The sequence below is a fragment of the Loxodonta africana genome, chromosome 10, assembly GCF_030014295.1.
Source record: "Loxodonta africana isolate mLoxAfr1 chromosome 10, mLoxAfr1.hap2, whole genome shotgun sequence".
In the NCBI taxonomy this organism is placed as follows: Eukaryota; Metazoa; Chordata; class Mammalia; order Proboscidea; family Elephantidae; genus Loxodonta; species Loxodonta africana.
The window spans coordinates 109,644,547-109,671,533 of record NC_087351.1 but is presented as its reverse complement, the minus strand read 5'-3'; the positions used below and the strand labels follow the sequence as shown (position 1 = coordinate 109,671,533).

General features: G+C 44.4%; 1 protein-coding gene across 3 annotated transcripts in view; it reads right to left on the bottom strand.

Annotated features, from left to right (window-relative positions):
- CDC42BPB (CDC42 binding protein kinase beta) overlaps positions 1–26,987 on the bottom strand; it is a 135,620-nt gene that overhangs the window by 67,564 nt on the left and 41,069 nt on the right. For all 3 annotated transcript variants that reach the window (XM_064292930.1, XM_064292931.1, XM_064292932.1), the window contains exons 2-4: positions 13,137–13,228; positions 7,904–7,987; positions 1,452–1,547 (exon numbers count right to left, since the gene is read on the bottom strand). In XM_064292930.1, coding sequence (XP_064149000.1) covers positions 1,452–1,547; positions 7,904–7,987; positions 13,137–13,228 — 272 coding nt within the window. The remainder of the gene's footprint in view (positions 1–1,451; positions 1,548–7,903; positions 7,988–13,136; positions 13,229–26,987) is intronic.

Here is a 26,987-nt window from a genome sequence, read left to right as displayed (position 1 = left end):
CACCTAACATTTCACACAGCAGCACACTATGCAGGTTTCAGTGAAAATATCAGCAACAAAATCAGAAGCAGTGTCTTCCTCCTGCTCAGATCCGAGTTGCCTAGTACTCGTGGAAAACTTTGTTCCACTCTTATCAAAACAGGAAATGAATTCAAGAGCTCATTTCTGTCCTCTGAGCAGGTACACTGATCCAGAAGGCAAAGGAGTTTAGGGGCTCCTGTGGAGACGCTCTGAGCACTCGGACCCTGGAGTCGGAAGGGAGGCGACACCACATAACCAGAGCCATCATACAGATGGGCACCTCTGTTCCTATCATTGGTGTGACACCCTCGGGCAAGCGGCTTAGCCTCTCTTTGCCCAGATACCCCGTTTTATAAAGTATTAAAAATCAGGAATGCTTAGCTCACAAGGCCATTGGGAAGACAAAGTGAGGTGCCCTTATGCGCTCCATAAACACCAAAATGTGTATTTTTAAATTCTAAACAGAGCCTAACAAGCTGCTTTACCTAATCCTGGACCCTCAAATCTAAGGGATTCCCTCAGTGTTTGAAGATAGTATTTCAAGATGAATAAAAGAAATCCTACATTTCAGCTTGTGGCAGCAGGTGGAGCCTACCATCAAGGGGCTTCAGGGTAAAGGGCTAGGCCAGTTGTCATGGAAAAGGAAACTGGCTGTCAGCCCCTGCCCTGAGGCTGTGGTGATGGACACCAGGTAGACCCTTGCCATCACTGCTGAGGAGGCAGCATGGCCACCTGCTTCAGAGGTGTGAGCCCGAGTCATCACTCAACGGCAGGGACCTTTTGAAACTTTCTGAACAAAGTGGTCTTGTGAATCACTCGCTACCTCAGACCAAAGGTTTGACTTTCCTTCTACTTCTAAAACCAGTTGTCTTGGTATATGGTTCATTAAACCATAGTGTTTATTTACGCTTCATAAACACTAAAATCTACGCACATGTGTGAACCACAAAGGTGATTATTCAACAGTGAAGTTAACTCCCAGCTCAAGTCAGAGCAATAAAGAGATGACAAGGATGCTGAAACAGTCACCCATGCACGCACTGTGTCAGAAGGCCTCCACAAGGCCGACTCCTCACTGAGGGCAGGGCCGCTCACCCTGAGTGAAGTGCCTCACACGGCCGGCGGACACACACTCGATGCTGAGGTCCAGCTTCAATCTCCCTGCCCCAAGTTTCCTATTCTTTGCCATAATTCAAGATAGAAGGCATTTAAAAAAAAATTCGAGTAAACAAAATGATCAGGTGACCTAGAATTACAGAGCACACAGGAAGTGATTCCGTAAGCCCATTTCTCACAAGTCCCACCTGGTCATGACCCCATTAAACAAACCTCAGCTTTACCTGGTTGGATACACATCTTAGTGACAGAACAAAGGGGTCAGAAAGCTTGGGTGTGCACCGTGGACGGCCTTGGCCAGTGCACGGACCTACCAGGTAGTTCTCATCCTGGAAGGCGTAGTGCAGTGTTGTGATCCACTGGCAGTCGCCGTTCACCAGCACATCGCGCTCTTCCCGGAAGCACGCCGTCTGTGGAGAAGGAAGGGGAGAATTCGTCCATGTCCACCTGGATGGTAAGCTGTCCAGCGTTCTCCTCAGTGTAGAGGCCGAGGTGAGAGCTCTGCAGGCCGGGTCTCCTCCCAGTAGACCTGACCCACACTTCACCACCTGCACCTGCACCACCACCCTACAGGGACCGAAAGGCCGAGCGTATCTCCCTTTGTCCACTCCTGTGGCCCCACATGCCAAGGGCTGCTGGAACTCACTTCCTCCCAGGAGGCCTTGCATCCACCTCCTATGGCCTGGTCCTCAAACTTGAGTTTCCTGACCGGGCTCCTCCTCCCCAGCATCACCTGGCCTCTCTTGGCCAGATTAACCTCCTCCAGCCACCCCAGCAGCTGCCCACTCTGTCTTATATCCATCGTGTAGTAGCCACATGGCTGGCAGGGTGGGATGCCCACCTCTTTACGGATCGGAGTCAGCTATTTCCAAATGCGGTTTATTCCCAATATACTGATGCACAAGATTGTAATAGGACTCTACTATGAAGACCTATGGCCAGTAGCATAAGGGCGAAGGCTAGCTTTGAGGTGGCTATGGTAAAAAAAAAAAAAAAAAAAAACAACAGAGCAAGGGCAGCATCTGTACGTAACAGTAACCAGGTCTTTGGCGTGATTATAAGAAAACTTTCTCTTTATTTAGCAAATACCATCGCAAGTTTTAAACTCTTCCCCATATTTGAAATTTGCAAAGCTTTGAGAGCTTGTGATGGGCAGGGCATGGAGTACCCGTTCTACCTGTTTTCTCTTATTTGAATCTCTGAGTGACCTTTGTAACATGTCTTTTCTACTGTTTCAAAACAAAACGAGATACAGACATGTTCCAGTTCCACAGATCTCTAACGAGACGAGAGATCTCACACAGCTCAACAATCAGCTTAGTGAAGTCCACATGCTCAGAGACAGATAGTTCTGGAATCATCACAACCCCCTTGCTGATGGCAACCCAGACACCGAGGGGCCTGGTAAACGGGTGGCTGAAAGAAAACTGGTACCGACGGGAGATGGGACAGGCAATATACATCATGGGGGAAGTCAGCACAACGTGCCCAAGGTAAACGAAGACACTGAAAGGAACGCATAATTTTGCAACAGTAGTAATAACAAGCAAAAATTATGTGAGTAATTACACAGGTAGATATGTATCCTTTTCATGACCCGTGGGATAGAGAATGTCCACCTACATTTCCCTCCTCTTGGGTTTACAGGGAAGGTGCTTTCCCACTGACAGTACACGCAGCCACCAGGAGGAGACCTGCACAACTGCTTAAAACAGAAGAAGAGGGCGTGTGCTACAAGTTACTGTTTTTACAGGGTATTGAACGAAGGTGCACTCTGTGTGGACATATGTGTCCCACCAACCTACAACAGAGTCCACAGAAGCCTAAGTGTCCCAAAGGCCAGAGGGGCACATGTGCCCTACCAATCCTATCCCCCAGAGTCCAGGGGGACATCCTCAATTCAGACACATGCAATGATTCAGCATGCATTCTGTTGATGAAAAAAAATTACATGTATAAAAAATTTAAAGTGAAAAACAATTTCGTCATGAAAAGGGTATGCTATATGGGTGTGGGAAGGCATACGGGAGTACATATTTGTGGGCGTATGTATATACATGTGCTGCATATATATTCATATATACAACAAAGCACACAGGGGGCAGTTAGGGATACTTCCTAGACACGGCCAAACACCTTACGGGATTAAATTACTGGGTTTGAAGGCTCAGGACCATAGTCTCATGTAACAACTAGGTCAACTGGCAAAAATTAATTAATAAAAATAATGTCCTACATCCTAGTTTGGTGAGTAGCATCTCGGGTCTTAAAAGCTTGCAAGCAGCTAAGATACAACTATTGGTCTTTTCCCACCTAGAGCAAAGGAGAGTGAAGGAAATCAAAGACTCAAGGAAGAAATCAGTCCATGGGACTAACGGCCCATGCAAATCACAGCCTCTTCTAGCCTAACATCAGAAGAATTACATGGTGTCCGGCCACCACTGACAGGTGCCCAGGGACACAACAGAAGGTCCCAGTTAGAATGGGAGAAAAATGTAGAACAAAGCACAAATTCATAAAAAAAGACCAGACTTACTGAACTGAGAGAGACTGGAGGAACCCCAAGACTATCGCCCTAAGCCACCCTCTTAACCTGGAACTTAAGCTACTCTCAGAGGTCACCTTTCAGCCAAATAATAAATCGGCCTAAAAAATAAACAAAAACACCTGTGAGCAATGTGCTCCTTTAAACCATCAACTATACGAGATCAAATGGTCAACATCTACCCAAAAGCAAAGATGAAAAGGCAAGGAGGGGCACGTAAACCGAATGGAAGGAATGGTGCAGGCAGGATGGAAATGTGGAGAGTGCTGACACACCGTGGGGATAGCAACCACTGTCACGGAACAACTGGCGTATGAATTGTTGAATGGAAATCTAATTTGGTGTGTAAACTTTCGCCTCAAACACAAAAGAGTCAAAAAAAAAAAAAAAGAAAGAAAGCTGGTATCAGTGTACCCGACCCCATCCTCCAGGCCACTCTCTCAGAGACACGGGGACAGGGCAGGTGAGCATTCCAGGTCAGGTGGGCCACAGAGTTGACCTCAAGCCAACAGCACTGCACCTCAGAAGAAATGTTCTCCTCATTCTCAAGTACCTACCTGCCAACTTTTAGAATAAAAACCCATTCTTTAACCTGGTGACCACCAGTTAACTGGGGACCCACAGTTAGCAATACAGATATTATTCAACAGTTTAATTTTTTTAAGGGGTGCACAGAAAAACTTTAGTATTTTTTATGACCAAAAAAAAAAAGGATGAAATAAAAACCTAGTGTGAAGAAAAATGACGTTCTGATGCATGCCACAAGATGGATGAATCCCAAAAACATGTTGAGTGAAATAAGTCAGTTGCAAAAGGACAAATAATATAAAATCTCACTTATATTAAATAAGCAAATACATAGAAACCAAAGATTACTAGTCGTTAACCAGGAGTGGGAAGGAAGGGGAAGGGGGAGTTTTTGCTTAGGGACCACTGAGTGGTGGAATCATTCGGAAAAGGATGGCAAGGGCGGCTGCACAACCTGAAGAATGTTGTCGATGTCACTGAAGCGCACACAGAGAAGCTGGTGAATGGTAAAGGATTTGTTGTACACGTTTTCACCACAATAAAAAATTAAAAGTAGCATTATGCTGAGTGAGATTAGTCAGAGGCAAAAGGACAAATATTGTATAATATCTTGAGAAATACTATAAACTGAGAAGAACACACACTTTTGTGGTTAAGGGGGGGAGGGAGGGGAGGTGGGAGAGGGTTATTTACTGATTAGTTAGCAGACAAGAACTACTTTAGGTGAAGGGAAGGACAATACTCAATACAGGGAAGGTCAGCTCAACTGGACTGGACCAAAAGCAAAGAAGTTTCCGGGATAAACTGAATGCTTCGAAGGTCAGCGGAGCAAGGGCGGGGGTTTGGGGACTACGGCTTAAGGGGACTTCTAAGTCAATTGGCAAAATAATACTATTATGAAAACATTCTGCATCCCACTTTGAAATGTGGCATCTGGGGTCTTAAATGCTAACAAGTGGCCATCTAAGATGCATCAATTGGTCTCAACCCACCTGGATCAAAGGAGAATGAAGAACACCAAAGTCGCACAATAACTATGAGCCCAAGAGACAGAAAGGGCCACATGAACCAGAGACTTACATCATCCTGAGACCAGAAGAACTAGATGGTGCCCGGCCACAACCGATGACTACCCTGGCAGGGAGCACAACAGAGAACCCCTGAGGGAGCAGGAGATCAGTGGGGTGCAGACCCCAAATTCTCATTAAAAGACCAGACTTAATGGTTTGACTGAGACTAGAAGAATCCTGGCAATCATGGTCCCCAAACCTTCTGTTGGCCCAGGACAGGAACGATTCCCGAAGATAACTCATCAGACATGGAAGGGACTGGACAATGGGTTGGAGAGAGATGCTGATGAAGAGTGAGCTACTTGTCTCAGATGGACACTTGAGACTGTGTTGGCATCTCCTGTCTGGAAGGGAGATGGAAGGGTAGAGAGGGTTAGAAACTGGCGAAACCGGCATGAAAGGAGAGACTGGAAGGAGGGAGCGGGCTGACTCATTAGGGGGAGCGTAAGTGGGAGTATGGAGTAAGGTGTATATAAACTTATATGTGACAGACTGACTTGATTTGTAAACTTTCACTTAAAGCACAATAAAAATTATTTTTAAAAAATAAAAGGAAAAAAAAAGCCTAGTCTGGTCTAAAAGTTGTGCACTTCTACTGCTTACAGCCTTCCTACTGGCCACCTCCTGTTTACCTCACGTGACTAAGCTGCTAAAGAAAATTTTTAGAAGTCAATATCGTGAAATTTAATGTTTAAAATAAGCCTACTATATACAAAAAAAAGACAAATTATCCACAACCAGTATTTGATGTCCATATCTGTAGCCATATCCCATTACCTATTCTAGGATAACTAGCAGGATCTACTGCCATTCCTGATTTTTCTGAGTATGCCAATTAAATAAGAAGTGTGATGGGATTCAAATGAAATCATCAATATTTATTTTTTGGACAGTGAAAGCACTATCTCAGATCCACCATGATGTTTGGATAAATACTCACTAATCTAATAAGATATGGTGAGAATCAACTCCCTCTAACCAGAGGGTTTTTCTAATTTTGGAATCCCACAGGTTATCACAACAAGTCATATTAAATGTGGCTCACCTACCTTCTTTCATAAATCACTTGTGTGAAAATATAATCTTGAATGGAATTTGTTACTACTATTTCTTTCCTCAAACACCTTATACCTCTCCACGGGCTTTCACTTAACAGCAGCTACTTTTGCCCCTATATAAGAAATGCTTCAATGATCTTCCCGTGTTCACTAAAGTTCAGGGGTGATGTGACTAAGGGCTGGGAAGGGCTGGGAGGTGGGCTGCCAGCTGAAGACATGAGATGAGGCAGACGATGGCTGTGAGGATGGAGAAGGGGAGGCCAGCGGAGTGAATGGGGGTGGGGTGGGGCAGGGGGAAGACTCTGCGGGAACTCGGGGGCCATGGGAAGCAGAGCCTAGCCACCAGCACTCTGTGCTCAGGGGCCGGTCAGCAGTTCTAAGCAGGAGGTGGGTTAGCCCATGCTGAGTGCATCAACAGGGAAGAGGTCAAGGTGCGGATGGGAAAGAGCACAAGCTACATGGGTTTAGGAGCACAGGCCTGAGGTGCAGGGGTCGCTGCAGAGAGAATGACCACCCAGGTGGTGGGAATCTGAGGCTGAGAGAGAGCTAGCCTAAGGCAATGGTGCCTGGAGTCATCAGCCCACGGTGGCAGCTGTCACTGGCAGAATAGGCAAGAATTCCAGGACAAAAGGGGCAAGGGCCACCTAAAACTAAATCAGAACAAGGGGCAGGAAACAGAATGAGTGGAATGATGAGAAAGGCGAGAAGCAAAGAAGGAATTTCCCACAGTCGAGTGGCCGAGGGGCAACAAGATGAGTGAAACAGAAGGGAGGGTTGCCAGGTGGTGATGATGAGGCCCCTCCCCGAGCACACTGCTGCATCAGTCCACAGGGCAGAGCCCAGGACTGGGGCTGAGGAGACACACCGAGGCTGCAGTGGGGTTGGGCAGTCAGCTCCCAAGAGGCTTGGAAGGGCCGGGCAGGTGAAACATGAGGATTGTCACAAAAATAGATGACTATGGCTTGGCAATCTGACTCACTTTCTCTTAGTTCCGTGTCAATCCCCAGGGGCAGTGTCATGCCCTGACCCCATTCTCTTTAGCGCCCCTTGGCGCTTGGTCTCACCCCCAACCTGAGACCAGCTTCCTCTCTGGCCATCTCCAGATACCCCTTCCAGCTCTGTCTCCATCCACCCAGCCTGTGTCCTTCCTTTCTAAGAAAGATGCTGCCAGTACATCCCCTGGTTTGGTCCTCAGACCTGCTCCATCCATCGCCCTCTGTTCCTCTGCTCGGACTCCTGCCCCACTGAGCACATGTGGCCCCTCACCTTCTGCATATGGAGCAGGGCTGCAAAAATACCTAAAACTCCCACGAAGACCTTAATTTGCCTTTCAGTAAACAAAACTCTAGCCAACAGACTCCTGGGTAAGCGCTGAGCAGTGTGTCTGGGAAATGGATAAAGCAATGCTGAGAGCGGCAGCTGCCCAAGAGGACTCCGAAAGCTGACCCGAGAGCCTCGCGCTCTAGTTGAAGAGCGAAGGCTCATACTTGACTTCCCTCTTATTACACAAAGCCCCATTTTTACTGTGTTTTGTTTTGTTTAGGGGGTAGGCACTCCATACTGACCTCTGCTCTTTTAAGCATCTCCCACTTATTGAGGATTTTCATGGCGTAGATTCGTTCAGTGTTCTTCATTTTGACAACAGCAACCTGGAATACGAATGCTCGTTTAACAAAATTTCGTTAACTGAACCACAGGCTAGCATGTTTTAGTGTAACTACAGTAATATCTTAGCTACCTGGGAACCTTGGAAAATGAGCTGTTAAAGGAAAACGATGTTTTCCACGAAGTAAAGATTTGCCCTTTTAAGCATCAAACTTGATTTTAGCCATACTGCAATTTTAATGATATCACTTGCTCCACTCACTGTACTCTCTACTTTGGAGTATGGCTGGCAATTTTCATAATGACAACTTTTAAGACCTCTTTAGGGGCTCTCAGACTTTCCTCCCTGGATTTAATGCCCCCCATCCTTTCTTGCTGCTTCCCTCAATGCTCACCCCTGCCTCTCATCCACCATGCTCACCCCTACCTCTCATCCCCCACCCCGTGCTTACCCCTGCCTTCTCACCTCCCCCATTGTTCACCCCTGCCTCCACCCCCACCTCTGCTCTTTTGTATTTAGCATTTCTTTCATTTAATAACTTTCCTTCACAGGGCAGACAGTAGCCCTATGGCCTCTGGAGTGTAACCTTAGACAAATTAACTTCTTTTACCTCAGTTTCTACAACTGTAAAATGGAGAAAGAGCAGGACTGACCTCCTAAGATTGCTGTGAGGATCAAATGAGTCAATACATTTAATGTGCTTCCAACAGGGTTAGGTGCATAGCTGGTACTCGGTATGTGTGCCATCAGCCATGATTCTTCCTGGTACAGCTCAAATGCCACCTCTTCTACAAAGTCCTCCTGGACTTCCCAAACCAAAACCCAAACCAAACCCGTTGCTGTTGAGTCAATCCCGACTCGTGGCGTCCCAAGTCACTACCACTGCACATCCTGGTGTTTGCCCCACCCCATGGCACGTCCTGCTCTGTAAGCCCATCGTTCACTGGCCTGTGTCCCCATCACAACACTGCACACGACTCATCGGTCATTTAAGTGACTTCTGCACCTTTCTGCCACCAACGGCAGCCAACCAGCATGCCTCCTTGCACACAGCAGGCATGGACCAGAGTTTTTAAACTGAATTACTTGCCCCCTGCCATCACACTGTCAGAATGATCATGAACGCTAATGTGCACAGGGCACCTCCACGGGCCAGCATGGTGCCAGGCAGCATGTGTGCGTCCTCTCATTACTTCTCCAACAACCCTAAGAAGACATGTATCTTCAACACCCACACTTTACAGGTGCCGACTCTGAGGCTCAGAGGGGCTAAAGAACATGCCCGAGAAGTGGCAGACTCAAACCACCCTCTCACTCTTGGGTGCTTAATTTTAAAGACTACATTATAATGGCAGTCATAAGTAGTGACCATCTTCCTTGGTCCTAGCGATGGGGGTGACCACAATGAACACATCCTGACAGACCTCAGAGCCTCCTGGGGGGTCTGAGACAACAGCCTCACACTAGCCAGCTCCTAGGCAGCCTCATCCTGTGCCTGCCCTGCTGGCTGGAGCCGTCCCCTGGTCACCTCCCTGTTGCCACCTCTCGTCACACCTAGGTGGCTGTTCATTAGCTACAGCCTTAGAAACCGATGACCAAGCTCGCTAGCATCCTGACCAGAGTAAGAACAAGGAGTGCCTGGATAAAGACCAGTGCACTCTCCCACATGTAGAAGAGTAAGAACTCTGGTGCCCACTCTTTGTTATCGCTATTTTCTCCCATTTAGAGAGAGCAGCCTTGTCTTCCTGGGAATTAGCTCTAATCCAGACAGGCGGCCACATCGGAGGAACATCCTGGACTGGGGCTGTCCCAAAGATGCCGAGGACAGGAAGACAGTGATTCCAAGAAAAAGGACAATACCTAAATATTCTACACTTTGTTTAAACAATAACCTAGAACTCTTCCTCTGACTCTAGGGGCTGCTTGCATACAGTTGTGCATATAGATCAAGCTCCACAAATTCTTTCGGGGGATGGGGCTCTCAAGCAGACTATACTCAGGGTTGGAGCAGGTTAAGTGCTCCCGTCTGAACACATAACTAAGCTATACTGCCAGCGCAAGCTCCTCTCCTCCCTGGCTGGTCATTAATATAATTCAACAAGAACCATTTGTGAAAAAATCCTGGTCCCACCATTTGGTAAAGAGCGTCCTGACTTCTGTGGTTCACTCAGTGTTTTTCTGGCAGAGAAGCTGCAATTGGGCACATTTGACGTACATGATCCTGAGAACAGCCCAGAGAGGTAATGGCATGGTGGCAGTACTGCATGCAGGTCCAAAGCTCTAGCTGACAGCAGGTGAGGGTTTGGTGAGTGTGAGGCGGCGCTCCGCCCAGTGCAGGGGTGAGTGGCAAGGAGGCCTGATTGCGGGCAAAGCTGGGGCGCACAGCCCAGGCCATGGGGTGACAGGAGTGTCCTGGTGGATGGAGGTTAACTCTGAGGGAAGGTCCAGGATAGGGGACTACAAAGAAGATCTAAGGGCGGAGGGGGGAATGAAGGTAAAGAATGCAAAGGAGCAAAGGCCTGGGCTGGGAGGACGTGCTGACCTTAATCTGGAAGGACCTGGAGAGGTGAACCATGTTATTTTCTTTGAGACTCATAAAGCTGAGTTTCACGTTAAGTTCTCTGGCAAAGAAGAACACTAAAAACAGCCATAAATTATTTGGCAAAACAATTTTCCCCCTTATTCTTTCATTTTCCCTTTTTACAGTCATCTCTTCCACTCGCTCTTCCCCTCCTTCCCTTCAATCAACCTTCTAATATCTTTGGGTGTGCCGACACAGGTGTGTCTGGCCTGGGTGGTCTCTACTCCCAGCACCTGGCCCAGCACCTGACGCAGCTCCTGGTATACAAAAGCCATTGCTAAGCATGTACACTGGACTGACTCTGGTGTGGACTTTTAAAGACTTTATCTTTCTTCTTTCTAAAGAAATAAACTGAACAACAACAAAAATTATACTTTACATCATCAAGTAACCTACCTACAGCTTAGAGATTTCTTTCTGTGTGAAACTTTTTTCCTGTGGTTCCTTTAACTAAACAGCTCCTGGCTGATACAATCAGAAGAGCAGCAGCTTGGCCTGGGAAGGACCCAAAGGGGAGGGGCATTTGGAGATGGTCAGGAAGGAACTTTGTAGAGTGACAGGAATACTCTACAACCATTGGGGTGCTGGTCACACAGGTAGAGACATTTGTCAAAACTCATCACACTGTACAATTAGATCTGGCTGTACGTTTTACGTATACCTCTGTATCTCAGAATAAAAAAAAAATAAAGTTTCCTGTTCCATCCCAGCTCACAGCAACCTGAGCTTGGTCAAGGCAGTCTAGATCTGAGGCTGTCCTGTGGTAACACCAGAAATCCTGCCAGCCTGGAATGGGGCTCTGCAGGAGCTGCCATCCAAGAGGCCAAGGCAGCCACCAAGCCAGCACCTCCATGATGCCAGTGCAACACCTGGAAACAGGGTGCTCTTCTCCCTCTACCCTTGGGGAGACTGACAAGAAAGTTCTGAAAGGGTGGGTGGAGGACGGTGGGCATGAAGACAGGGTTGAAGCAGGGGGAGCAAGGGAAGAAGCCAAGTGGCACAGGGACCTTCAAAGGACTCAGAATGAAGGTCTGGCCAGAGACCAAAGCCGTTTCCAGGGAAGAAATGAGGCTCAATGTACAACTGCCCCCATGCTTGGTGGCTCAGTGAGCTCTCCGCCAGACTGCTTTTAGGATTTTCAGAGAAGTGTTTTCTTTTTTATGTATTCTCCTAAAGCCCTGCAGATAAAGTAGTGTGTCAGCAGGTGTCTCAGCAGAAGGTTTTGAGATGTTCTTCTGAGACAGACAGTGGGCCTTGTTTCAACTCAGGAGTCATATACTGAGATACTTCAGAGCAAAGAAGAGCTCGTTAAATGACTGTTTTGCTTTCCATCACGTCTGTACAATATAAAACGTATGGCCTGCACTTTACGTTTTTATGGCACTTTATAGTAACGCCCAGTAAGTTCACTGTCAAGCAGAGCCAAGACATATACAGCTACAATATCCCATACAGCTTTCTGTTGACGCATCTTCAGTAACCAAGGTGCACAGCTCTCCAGCCTGAGAGAGCCAAAGGTTAAATATAAGTATTCATACACTTCAAGTTTAAGAACTAAAGCCCTTAATGTGACTAACTGTGAAACCCCTGAGTCTGCTGCTGGATACGAGGGAACATGGGCTTCTCCTTGGCCTCCAGGGGCGAGTACTGGGAGTGGGGCCCCCAAAGGACTGCATCCATCTGCGTCCACCCACTCCACAGCCTCCCAGGTGCGTCTTCCTAACCCAGAGCAGGGCTGCACCACTCACCACCCCCTTCTCAAAAACAAAACGCACCCAGTTACTGTATGGAAACTGCTTGCATCATTCTAGAATAGGGCCCTTTCATGAGGCACCTGAATGAACGTCCTCCGCCTAAATTCTGTTATCATCTGCCCTCTCCCTCAATGCCAAAGAAGCCTGACTTGCAAACAGTATGGAGTACTGACGTTTGGCAAGCTACATGTGGTCAAAGTGGCTGTTGCTTTACCCTCCCTGCATGTTTCAGGAAATGACTGCCAAGTAAATTTTCAATTAACAAACGTACTTTTGTACATTTAAGGTCTGTAAGAAACGCTTTTTGGTCGAAACCATAACTCAGGGTAATTCACCTGTCACAAACTTTACTTGTTATTTTTCTCTTCCTAATTCTTTCATATTTTGTCCACCAAGAACACTCTAGCTGGTATCAATAATTGCTTTATCCCAAAGTCAGTTTATAGGAACCTAAAACATGGACTGCCAGAAGAATGAACAAAGCTGTCTCGGAAGAAGCACAGCCAGAATGCTCCTTGGAAGGGAGGATGGTGAGACTTCCTCTCATGTACTTTGGACATGTTATCAGGACATGTTATGTCCCTGGAGGAGGACACCCTGCTTGGTAAAGTAGAGGTCTGCGAAAAGGAGGAAAACCCTCGATGAGATGGACTGACACAGAGGCTACAACAATGGGTTCAAACATGCCAACAACTGTGAGGATGGCGCAGAACCAGGCAGTGTTCTGTTCTGTTGTACACAGGGTCACTAGAGTTGGCACCGACTCGAAAACACCTAACAGCCACCACCACCACCAAATGGGAGGTGCTGCTACTTTGGCAATCTAGCTAAAATGAACACAGTGAAGTTTTTCTTACCTCCCCAAAAGCACCTCTTCCAATCACCTTAATTATTTCAAAGTCTTCTCGATGCAGCTGCATCTCCTTCACCAGGTGCGTGAATGGTTTAGCTACAAAGGAAAAAGTAAAGGTAACGATTTAGTCCAGTATGTTGGTCCTCTAGAAAAATTTAATCCACTGGGCCATGCCACTGAGTTCAACTTCAGTATTTAAGTGTTTACGGGGATGTCTGTCATTAGCAACTGAACTTCAGTATCTGTTATAGCAAATACTGTTACAACAAAGATCTCCCTGTAAAAGAATTTGTGGCCCAAGGCGTGCTTATTGATAAAGTAATTGCTAGCTGCCTTCCTGTAACTATTGTGATAGGTGAGTGTACGCTGAGCTCCACCCATCTGCAGCATGGAGCCACGACCGGACCTGAAACATTCTCCAAGACAATGTCATTCTCAAAAGCGCTGGTGTTACCCCCGGGACATTGGAACCATCCTCCTTGAGCCACACAGGGCTCAACGGTGACCACGGTCAGGGGCTAGCACTTCACACTTCTGCTCACACAGTCCTGCATGGGTGTTCTGAGGTTAATGCTATTATCATCCACATTTTACAGATGAGAAAACGGAGCCAAGTTTCTGTGCAGCAGTAGGGGATTTCTTCCCAGGAGCGTACAGTGAGTGGCAGGGCCTACACTCCACCCCGCAGGACCTGGCACTCACTTCGTGACTGGACAGCCTGCCCACAGACAAGCACCCCGTAGTCAACAAACTCTCCCACGTGAGTTGTTATTCTCACCCCCAGCCTCTAGCCCATATGTTTTATGCTAATTTTATTTGTTCCTCCTGGATCTTCTTCAAATCCTCCTTTACTTGTAATATGTGAGGGTTTGGCTTAGTTTCTCCAAATGCAATCATAATTTACATGTCCATTCTCACATACAATTTTTCTTCATTAAAGAGGGCTAATCATTTAACCCTTTGGTGACCTGTGGACATATGGTGGTATCTCAACCACTTTTTATGCCTCTGGAGTTCTTTGGGAGTATACTTTTTCCGCTGAAAGCTTAAAGTATTTGCTACCCTTCAGTGGGAACCTGCGTAATGGTGAAAGGTGAAAGAAATGTTAGTTGAACCAAAAATACCTCGAGTATGATGCCTGTAAGTAAGGTAATACAACCAGGAAGTGTGGCTGGGTTAAAATTTTGCCTCTTTTGGCTTTTGTACCCCTAGATCAGCCTCGTAAGAGTATTTATGGTTTCCTGTGCGATAGTTAGGGAGCCCTGGTGGGCTTGGTTTTAGTTTTTTTGTGTCATATTTGGAAAACCATAGGTTCTCCATACAACCTAACGGAAGGCATCTGCCATATTTTTAGCAAATAAGGTTCACCGGGGCAGTCACCCATCAATCAGAAGGCTTGAGAGTGCAAATGGTAACCATGTAGTCTCAGATAATATTTCTCAAAATCCGTATTACCAACCAAAAATTTAAACACACCCCATGACTCCGTATATTTCCATTAATGAAAACACACAGTATCAAAAAAAATTCAAAGCAGAAAATAATAGGGTCACCAAAGGGTTATTAAACTAACTGACTCTACACTCCCCCCATAATTTTGCCTCCCATGAATTGCTAATAAAAGAGAGGAGCAGGTAGGGATAAAAGTAACTTACTTCCGGAGTTACTATCACATGCAGGTTTGACCTGCTTTAAAGCCTGAATATTCCATTAAAACCTTAAGAACATACTGAATATTTTAATCAAAGATTCCATAGAATTCTGACTAAAAGGGGCAAAAATATAAAACAGAATTTCAAATTCTCATAGAATTCAGACTTTCTGGAGTCATGGAGGTTGGATAAACCTCTAAAACTATTGCCCTGAGATGATCTTTAAACCTTAAACCAAAAATATCCCTGAAGTCTCAAAACCATAATTTAGCTTAACTAGTAACGAATGTCTACCTTGACAACATTTGCCCAAAAGCAATGTTCAGAAGGCAGAAAGGGGCAGGAAAGATGGATGAATAGAAATGGGGAACCCAGGGAGAAGGGGGTAGAATGCTGTCACACTGAATGGCAAACTAATTTCCTCTGTAAACTCTGACCCAAACCACAATAAAATATTTAAAAGAGAATGTTGGCCTTGAGCATTATGCTCTTCTAAGAACCATCTACATGGGAGCAAACTGACAACAGTAACTTGAAAGATGAGATAGGAACCTTAGGGGACATAAGAGTTTACACAAACGGGAGAGGAACAATTTGGAAAAGGAGGGTGAGAATGGTTGCACAGCTCAAGGGAAGTAATCAACATCACCAAACTGTACATGCAGAAACTGTCGATACGGTGTGTGTTCTGCTGTGAATATTCTTGACAAGAAAATAAAAAGTTAAAAAAGACCCTCAAGAACACAGCACAGGGTGAGCACAGACTGCACAAACATCTGGGCCTGACTCTGAATCCTGACTGCCACAGAAGCCACTGTGAGCCTCGGTGTTCTCATCTGTAAGACAGTAATATCCCTCTGTCCAGGATGCTGTGACGAACGGGATACAAAGCACTTACGCAAGTCCCTGCACTCAGCAAAGGCAGGTCATCGTGGACAAATGACGCTCAAGCGCAGGGGCAGGTACGAAAGGTTAACAGGGAGATTCCAGTGGTGACAGAATTGTGCACTACCTGGTAGCTGTGTCACCTTAGAAAAGTCACTTGAATTTTCCCATCCATAGATAATAAAGTACTAAGCTGCCACTGGAGCCCTGGTGGCGCAGTTCAGCTGTAACCAAAAGGTCAGCAGCTCGAGCACACCCAGCCGCTCCATGGCAGAAAGACCTGGTGACGCTGCTGTGTAAGATTACAGCCTTGGAAACCCTGTGGGGCAGTTCTACTCTGTCCTATAGGGTCACTACGAGTTGGAACTGACTTGATGGCACACAACAACAAACAACATGCAGCCATTAAAAACGACAGTTTAGCTCTATACTCAGTGATGTGGAAAGATGTCCAAAACATTCTCGTTAGGGACTAGAGTGTGATCCAACTTACAGAAAGCCGCATGGGTATGGCGTAGGCAGAGACATGTCTGCAAGGTGGTCAGGACAGCACCAGCAGAGACTGGGGTTCACTACTGTCTTTTTGATGTTTTTACATTTTGTTGATTTTTTTTTTTTAACAATTAATGGAAAATTAAAAAAACCAACAAGCAACTTTTCAAAAATGCAAGGAAGTAGGAATGAAAAAGGCCTGTCCTGAGTACAATAAATAAAAAATACTAGGTGGAAAAACAAAGAGCTAACGATAGGCAACAGTGCTAGTAAGAGACCAAATCACAGCAGGTTGGACATAAATTTTAAGTAAAAGGAGGGGAGCACAAAAGGACAAGTATTTTATGATTCTACTTGCATGAGGTATCAGAATAGCAAATGCACAGAGACCAAAGCTGATCAGCGGTTACCAGCGGCTAGGGGCAGGAGGGAACGGGAGCTATTGCTGAAGGGCTGCTGAGTTTGTCTGGGGTGATGGAGATCTTTTGGAAATGGCTAGTGATGATGGTAGCACAACATGGTATAATTAATGTCACTGAAATGTACATTTAAAAATGGTTAAAATAGTAAACTTTTTGTTATACATGTTTTACTACAAAAAAATTAAAACGGTTTTGGGGGGTGGTTAGATTCTCCTCACAGCCATTGCAGGGAGACAACAGATTTTCCTAAATCTCCCCTCATGGCATGAGAAGTTTAAAACCAAACAACCAAGCAAAACAACTTGAAGACTTGACCACATCAAGTGCTTCAAAATGCTGTTGAGTAGAAACTAGTTAAAAACAGAGAAGAAACCACTGAAAAACACACTGGGAAGATGCTGACCTCTGAGCCATAAGGAATCACCATCATACACAACTGGCCAACAGAGGCAGCGAGTAGGCCGAGGCTGGCACCAGAGCTGGAACCCTCGGACCCTGGCTTGTCCACCTGTAAGATGGAGGACTCCAACACTGATCTGGGGGTGGAAGATAATACAGGTGTGGTCTCAAAAAACATAGGTGGTGGGACTCTTTGTCATTTTCACTTAATAGTAAATAAATTTTAAAAGAATTTTTATAAATTATATACACGGTGTGACGAATCATCTATACCAGGGGTCCAAAGCCAGCTAAAGAAAAGAACCCTCGCTTCCTGTGAAGGCACCCCTCATGCCCTGTCCCAAGACCCCTCCTCTCCCCCACTACTTCAAAGCAACTGTGATTCAGGGCTTTATCACTCCCTTTTCTTACACTGTAACACTCACATCCCTAAGCAATATACTTAGTTTTACATGTTTCTGAATTCTAAACACACAGAATCACGTGGAATGTGTTCTGCCCCTTACTTTTCTCATACCACATTCTGTAACCAAGACTCATCCAGGATGCTGCTGACACACACGACACAGCTGGGTGGTACTCCACGGCTGAACTTGCCACACCTGTCTGTCCAGTCTGCTGGTGGACATCCAAGTTGTCTCCAGTTCTTATGTGCTGAGAATATTCTTATGCGTGTCTTTGGCTTCACACGTGCAAGAGTTTCTATAGGGTTTATATCAAGGAGTAGAACTGCTGGGTAATACCAAACTGATCTCTAAAGTGGATGTGCCAATCTGACACTCCAACCAGCAGCAGGTAAGCAGGTGTTCGCACTCCTTTAACGATTTTTCTATACTCTGTAATTACTGCTAGTTGGATGAGTGTGAAATTATGTCATTATGGTTTCAATTTTATTTCCTTATTACAATGAGGTTACACGTTTACCTACTGGGTTATCTCTTTCTTACTGTTTGATGGTTCTTTATATGTCCTGATAGTCACCTATGCCAGACAGTTGTATATGCTACATATATTTTCCTCCTGATTTATGGTTTGTCACCCTCTGAGCAGTATCTTTTGATGAAAGGTTCTAAAATTGAATGCAGTTGGATATACTAATCATTTTGTATGTGGTTTACATTTTTTGTGTCATGTTTAAGGAGCCTCCTCCCTTCCATGAGGGTAACTAAAGTGACTGTCTTCCAGAACTGCTACAGTTTGCCTTTCACGTTCAGCCCTTCCTGCAGCTGGAAATGACTCTGCCATTTGCAGCAGTGGCCTGATGTCTGCTTGCCACGTGGGCACCGTTCGCCCAGGACCACACACAGAAACACCCACCCTTTACCCACTGACGGTCAATGCTGGCTCTGTCAACCGTGACACTCCTGTGTTCATGGGGGCCTGCTTCCGACGCTCTGCTGTCTAAGCTATCGTGCTCTGTCACAATGTTCCTATCTGGTAAGGCAAGTCCCTTCACCTCTTTTGTTTTCATTCTTCAGAAGTGTCTTGACTATTCCACCTAAATTTTAAAATCAGCTTGTTCAACTACAACAATCAAAACAAACGGCTGAGTGAGAGATTAAACTGACTCCAAGGATCATTTTTGAGAGCTTTCCTATCTGTGACAAGAAGTCTTCCAATCCATTTGATTATAGCACTTCTTGCTCAATTTCTTTCCCTCTCTTTAAACTCTTCAAATAGCCTTTTTTTTTTTTTTAATTAAGATCTTGCAAATCTTAGTAGATCTATTTGTAAGTGTTTATTTAGGTACTTCTTTATTTTTTTACTTCTTGCTGCAGTATAAAAACACAAGCGATTTCATATCTGGCAACTCCACTAAACTGACTTTAATAAGTCATCAACACATTCTTTTGGGTTTTCTGTTCAGACAAATAATCTGCAAACAGACAATCTGTCTCTTCCTTTCTAATCTTTTTTATCTCTTCCTTAATATCCCTGCCTTAGTGAGTGAGTGAGGGCCACTAAGGGCACAGCAAGCAGAAGTGGTGATCAGGCACTCTCGTCTTGTTTTACGTATTAAAGGGAATACTTTCACTGTTGCATCATTTATTATGTTCAGTGCAGGATTTTTGCTGTTGTTAAATAGTTATCAAGTTAAGGCAGCTCCCCTTAGTTTTACTTTATTTTGTTAATTCAGGAGCCCTGGTGGCACAGTGGTTAAGAGCTTGGCTGTTCACCAAACGGTTGGCAGTTTGAACCCACCAGCAGCTCCATGGGAAAAAAGACCTGGCCATCTGCTCCTTGAAAGATTTTGGCCTAATAAACCTTATGGGGCAGCGCTACTCTGTCCTGTAGGGTCGCTGAGTCAGAATCTACTCAGCGGCACCTAGCAACATTTTGTTAATCAATCTAATTCGGTAACGTCTTAGGCTGGGTTCTCTAGAGAAGCAAAACCAGTTAAGTGTATATGGCTTATGTGATTGTAGAGGCTGGAACGTCCCAAATTCGTGGTTTAGGATAGAGGCTTCTCCTGATTCACACAGCCGCAGTGGCTGGCAAACCCAAGATCAGCAGGTCAGAAAGCACGGCTCCACTCACACGCCGTGAAGATCTAAGAATCCCATGATTGGCAGATAAGCTGATAGCTCAAGTCCCAAGAATCGGAGGTTAGACCAACAGAAGGCAGCCGCAGAATCCAGAGTGAGCAAAAAGCCAGAACGTCTGCTTATATTCAGATGAGGCCACACCCTCAAGGAAACTCCTCTTCAAGTGGTTGGTTACTCACAGCAGATCCCATCAAGGGGCTGATCACATATTAACACTGAGAAATATGGCCCAGCCAAGCTGACAATCTTAACTATCACGGTAATAGTTTTACAAATGGATACTGGATTTTAGCAATGATTTTTTCTGTATTCATTGGGATGAAATGGCTTTCTTCTTAAACTAATAAATTCCTCGATTTATTTTCTAAAGTAAGCCAACCTTGCATTCTTCTGAATGCAATTTTGTCTGGTAGCTTTTTCACATGTTATTGGATTAAGTTTGCTAATATTTTATTTACAACTTTGAAATTATGTTCATGAGTAAGAACAGCCTGCAATTTTCTCATATCTCCTTATTAGGTTTTAGTATCATGATTAAGCCAGGCTCATAAATGAGATAGGGTGTGCTCCCACTTCTTCTGTGCTCTGGAAAACTTTGGGTAAGATGGGAATGATTTATTCCTTGCATGTCTGGAAGAACCTGCTGGTAAAACCATCTGAGCCATAATTGCCTTTGTAAGTAAACTTTTAACTACTGATTCAATTTCTTTAATAAATATACAACTAGCATTTTATTCCTTCTTGAGTTAACTGTAGAAGTCATACATTACAGGAATTTGTACATATCGCCTACATTTGACAAGTTTATCAGCATAAAGTTGCTCATGGTATCCTCAGTATTTTTGACAACTGCGCCCTCTTTAATTCCTAACGTTGTTTATTTGTCCCATCTTTATTTTTTTCCTTGATCAATCTTGTCAAGACGTCAATCTTGTCATCGATCATTTTAAAAATCTTTGAAATAAATCACTTTGGTTTTGTTAATTTTCTCTATTGTATGACTGTTTTCTATTTTCTTAGACTTTGCTCTCATCTTTAAATTTCCTCCCTTCTACTTTATTTAGCTTTCTGTTGTACTTTTGTAAACTTCATAAATTAGATCCTTAGGTTATTTTAAGTCTTCTTTTCTAATATAAACATTTAAATCTATAAATTTGTCTCCAAGAACTTCTTCAGCTACATTCTACTTTTTTGATATATTACTGCTCATTTGGAACACTGGTGGCACAGTGGGTAAAGAACTCACCTGCTAACCAAAAGGCCAGCAGTTCAAATCCACCAGCCACCCTGTGGAAGAAAGATGTGGAAGTCTGTTTCTGTAAAGATTACAGCCTCGGAAACCCTATGGGGCACTTCTCTCTGCCCTATAGGGTTGCTATGAATCGAAATAGACTGGTCAGCAACAGGTTTAATGCTGTGTGTAAAGTAACTTGACTAACCTATATGCTTTACTGGGAAAATATTTTGATTAAGCCACATAATGATAGTTAGAAAACTGAAGACGGTGAAAGTGTAAAGTCACCCTTTTACTTCATCTTTCCCTAATATGAACATGCTGTCAAGACCCTCTGACTCTTGGGTTCTCATACCCAAAACAACTGAGAGGGAGAAGGCAGTGCCAAACCTATGAAAATCTTATCCTCGGGCCATGTGCGTCACTGGGTTAGGACAGCGCAGTCTGAACCAGTAGTCTCAAATCTTTGCCACTGATAAAACTAATAAGTTACCGTTAGTAGGAATCAACTTGACATTTTTTGATTGCTCAGTTGAAATTTTGTCTCATTTTCAATATGATTCTATCTTTAAGTTACAGAAGTATGTTTAATTTCAAAATGCATGAGCCTTTTCTAGTTATCGTTGTTACTGATTGCTAATTTAATGGTAATGTGCTCAAAGAATATGATCTATATGACACAAATCCTTGGAAATTTGTGAAACCAGCTTTATGACTAAGCGTGTGGTTATTTTTTGTAAATGTTCGATGTGCATTTGAAAAAGAGCAGATATTCTACAAGTGTTGAGGTATGTGTTTGTGTATTTATGTTTTACAGTGAACCTGTCAATTCAAATCTATACCCTGACTGATTTTTTTGTCTGCTTGAAAGGTATGTTAAACTTTTCCATTACAATTATAAATTTGCACATTTTTCCTTGAATTTATTTTTTGCTTTAATATATATTAGTATATGCAGAAATAAAATTGAGTTCTGTACATTATTTTTGACCCCTGTAACCTTGCTAAATTCACTTATTAGTTCTAGTAGTTTTTTGGGGTAGATTCCTTAGGCTTTTCTCTGTAAAAATCATGTCTGCAGAACCCCATAACATTGCTAAATTCACCTATTTGTTCTAGTAGGTTTTCTTGTTCTTGTTTTTTTATTTCTTTGCATTTTCTATGTAAAAACCATGTTGTCTATAAATAAAGGCAGTTTCAGCTCTTCCTTTCCAATCCTTATGCCTTTTCTTTTTCTTGCTTTGTTGGACTGGCTAGAACCTCCAATGACTAGAAGCGATGAAACCATTCCTGATTGAAGGGGGAAGGAATTCAGGAGTTCAACATTAAGTACGATGTTTGCTGTAAGTTTTTCATAAATGTCCTTTATTAGAGTGAGGAAGTTTCCTTTTTTTCCTAGTGAGATTTTTTTTTTTTAAATCATAAATGGATATTGAGTTTTCTCAAACACTTTTCCTACATCTACTGAAATAATCATATGTTTTTTTCTCCTTTATTCTGTTAATATGGTGAATTAAATTATTGATTTCCTAATGTTGGACGGACTAATCCTGCATTCCCGGGATAAGCCCGGCTTGGCCATTGTGCATTATGCTTTTTACACGTAGCTGGATTTAATTTACTAATATTTTGTTGCATCTATGTTCAGGAGTGATATTGATCTGTAATCTTAATGGTCGTATCAGGTTTAAGTATCAAAGAATGGCTTCACAACTATACAGGTCAGGGTAGAGTCAGGAGACAAAAGCCACACCAGTTATCTGAACACAGAAAATTTAATATAAGGAACTGTTAAGTAGGTAACTAAAACAGCAAAAGGGAGCGCTAACTTACCATGGAGAGAGCACATACAAGAAGCAAGTGGTATTACTAACACTTAGAGTCCTGGGGGAAGGGCTTGTAAGGCTGGACCTCAGACCTCTGAGGATAGGGTGCTATGACTGGTAGTGTATCTAAGGTGGGCCCTATGGCCTGGGCCCCAGGTATCTGAGGAGGGGGCGTAAGCCAGCTGATGCTGGGGGCTTGGAGGAGAGAACACTGAAGTTGGTTCTGCAAGTGTTGGGAATACGCCAAATGAACTCAGCTGCTCGCCACTAGAAGGAACTTTTGCTACTAGGATGGAGAAGAGTTGACATGGTGACATCAAAGTAACAGAAGCAGGTGGGAAGGCACCTTGTCCCTCCTCCAGCTGTGCAGGCTTCCTCTAGTGCCCCTCCTTGGCTGGCAAAGTAGAAACCCAGAAGCCCATACCCAGGAGAAGGAACTGACAAAGTATAGATATAGAAGGGTGGGTTTGGGGCAGAGAAACAACAGCTTAGTAACTCACACATCTATCCTGGAGTGGGCAAAGATATTTTTCACGGGACGTAAAAGCATTAACTGCAAGATGAGGTGATAAATGGTATCAAGATCCCATTAAAAACATGAAAGGACTGAGGCTGCCATGTACAACCAAACACCTCATAGGATTTGGTTCTTTTCTTTGGAAGTTTAGGGTCATAATTTCATGGAACATCCCAGTTAACTGGTCTAATACCCTGTTTAGTACTTCTGTTCTACCTCCTAGTTTGCTGCATAGTGCCTGGGGTCTTACAAGCTTGCAAGCGGCCATCCAAGGTACAACTGGTCTCTATTTGCCTGGAGCAACAGAGGAAGACAGAGAGTCAGGAACAGGGAAGAAATGTAATGTGCAGCTAACTGCCTCCAAGAACAACTGCATCCTTTGCCATGAGACCAGAAGAGCTGGATGGTGCTCGGCTACCACTACCGAATATTCTGATCAAGGGTTCTATAAAAGAATCCTGATCAAAAGAGGGAGAGCGTAGAACAGAATTTCAAATTCTTATGGAATCCAGACTTTCTGGAGCATGGAGGCTCGAAGAACCTCTGAACCTAATGCCCTGAGATAAACTTGAAACTTAAACCTGTATGATCTCACTTATACGAAATAAGCAAATACATAGAAACCAAAGACTTAACTGTTACCAGGGTTGGGAGGAAGGAAGAAAAGGGGAATTTTTGAGGGGCACTAAGTTTATGCTAATGGTGGTGGAAAATATACTGGTGGCACAACATGAAAAATGTAGTCAATGCCATTGATTTGTAAATGTGGAGGTCATTGTGCGCTTTGGTGTGGGCATGTTTTGGTATGTATGTTTTCATCACGACAAAAAAATGAATCACCAAAACAAAAACCTTAAACCAAAAACATCCCCTGACGTCTTCTCAAAACCAAACAATAGTTTAAGCCTTACTAGTAAATTTTTTTTTTTAGTAAAGAATGTCTGCTTGAGCACTGTGCCCTTTTAGGGACGATCTACTTGGGATCAAATGTACAACAGAAACTCAAAAGATTAGATAGGAAACTTAGGGGGTACACAGTGGGCAGTGAATTTATGTTAATGGGAGAAGAACAACTCTGAAAAGGAAGGTGAGAATGGTGGAACGACTCAGAAATGTAATAAACGTCACTGAACTGTATATGTAAGAAAGTGTTTAATTGGGGCGTGTTCTGCTGTGTATATTCTCAACAACTAAGAAAAATCATTAAAAAGAGTCAAACAATTAAAAATGAGTAAACAACTGGAACAAAGGTATATGAATGACCAATAAGCACATAAAAAGGTGCTTAGTATCGTTACTCATCAGGAAAACACAAAACTACAATGAGACAGCACTTCAAATCCTCTGGAAAGGCTACTATCAAAGACGACTGACAACACCAAATGTTGTACTGGTGAGGACATGAAGTAAGGAAATAACCGTACGCTGCTGGTGGTGGCGCTGCTGTTGTTGTTAGGTGCCACTTAGTTGGTTCCAACTCACAGCGACCCTATGTACTACAGAACAAAAACACTGCCCGGTCCTGTGCCATCCTCATGATCATTGTTATGCTTGAGCCCACTGTTGCAGCCACTGTGTCAATCCATCTCGTTGAGGGTCTTCCTCTTTTTCAGTGACCCTCTACTTTACCAAGCATGATGCCATTCTCCAGGGACTGATCTCTCCTGATAACATGTCCAAAGTATGTAACACAAAGTCTCACTATCCTTGCTTCCAAGGGGCATCCTGGCTACACTTCTTCCAAGACAGATCAGATCTGTTCGTTTTTCTGGCAGTCATGGTATATTCTTTGCCGACACCATAATCCAAAGGCATCCACTCTTCTTTGGTCTTCCTTATTCACTGTACAGCTTTTGCATGCATATGAGGTGAATGAAAACACCATGGCTTGGGTCAGGGGCACCTTAATCTTCAAGGTGACATCTTTGCTCACCTGCTGGTGGGAGTGTCAAAATAATACAACCATGTGGAAAACAGTTGGGCACCACCATTATGATACAGGAATTTCATCCCTAGGCATGTACTCAAAAGTGATGGGTAGCCGCATAGGTCCACAAAGAGAGCCTCAGGCAGGGATTTCAGAGCCTGAGCAAGGTAGGGGTTGGAGGGGGCGGCCTGGTTTGAAGTGTCAGAGCCGAGACAAAGTGAGAAGGAGGGCTTCCGTGGGGGAAGGTGGCCCAGCACAGGGGTGTCAGAACACACTTGTGAGAGGAAGGCATACCTATGGCCCGTACAGGGAGTCAACACCTCAGGCAGAAGGAGGGCCTCCATGCCACGGGGAGCGCGCTGGCCTAGCCCAGAGTGACAGAGGCCAAGGAGAAGGGCCACATGACATAAATGTGTGTGCACCTACATATATTCCTAGCAAGGAAGAATGATGACATATCAAAATAAATAGTGATAGCAGTAGATTTAAAAAAAAAAAAAAAAAAAGTTGCCCTTGAGTCAATTCTGACTCATGGCAACCCTATGTGTTGCAGAGTAGAACTGTGCTCCATAAGGCTTTCATTGCTGCCACCTCTGGGAAAACAGACTAGTTGGCCTTTCTTCCAAGGCTCCTCTGAGTGGACCCCAACCTAACCTTTCAGTTAGCGGCCAAGTGCGTTAACCATTTGCACCACATAGAGACTCCAGTAGCAGATTCTAACCCATTAAACACAACAGGAGACCAGGAGTCCATTCTGATACAAATAAATACATTGGTAAATTAAAAACCTGTTAAGAAATGGGACATCTACAGCTCTACACAAAAGCCTTACCAACCATAGAGGAAAAAGAGTGATGTCACAGCAACATCTGGCAGATGCACATCACCGGACATGTGACACAGTGAAATGGTAGCCACACCACAGGACACTGGCAGGGGAGCACAGCATGACGTCTGTGACTTTCCTGCCAAAGATGGACAACTTGAATCTAACAGGAGGAATATTGCGTAAAGCCAATGTGAACACTCTACAAAATGACTGGCCTGTGATCTTTCAAAGTGTCATGGTCGTGAAGGTCAAGGGAAGATAGAGGAGACTAAAGAGACTGAACAGACATGGCAAGGAAACGCAGTGAGTGGTTCTGGACCTAATCTCAGTAGTGGATCCCTGAATACAAAGGGAAGTATTAGAAAATAGGTACCTCTCCAGTGGGGTGTGGAGATTAGAGGGCAGTGATGTACCACTTTAAGTTCCTGAACTTGATGGTTGTGTGTGGTTATGTAGAGTATCCCTGTTGGAAGGAAATTCACACTCAGTATTCAGGACAATGGGGTATCACGTAAGCAACTTTGTCCCAAATAGCTGAGGGGTGGGGAGAGTTCTCCGTAGTTATTTGCAACTTCGCTGTAAGTTTGAGACTTTCAAACTTAAAAAAAAAAATCTTTTTTAAAAGATCATCTGTTGCAATTCGGAAAGCAGACTATAGAGGGGCAAGTCTGGAGGTGAGGAGAGGATGAGGAGTTTGCACCCAGGCAGGAGGTGACAACGGTGGCTTAGAACGACAACGGCAGTGGCAGAGGAGAGGAGGAGGAAGAGGATGCGCTCAGGACATGCTTTGGAAGTAGAATCCACGGGACTTGCTGACGGGCAGTGATGTGGGGGTGACTGCCAGGTCTGTAGCCCCGGGAACGTGATGAATGGGGTGCCATTTACAGGGGTGGGAAAGACCCAGAGACAAGCCGGCTGGGGTGGGAAGGGCGTGGTGGGTGGGGAAACAGAACCAAATACACCAGTGACTGCTACAGCGCCTAAGTTTGGGAAGGGACCAGATGTTTTTTCTTAAAAGATTCTACTGCAGTTTTGTATTTTCAATAAATGATCAACTTAGAACACCACCACCTTCCGGGGGCGGGGAGTGACCCATCTATTCAAGGCAACTGTAGATTGTGCTTAC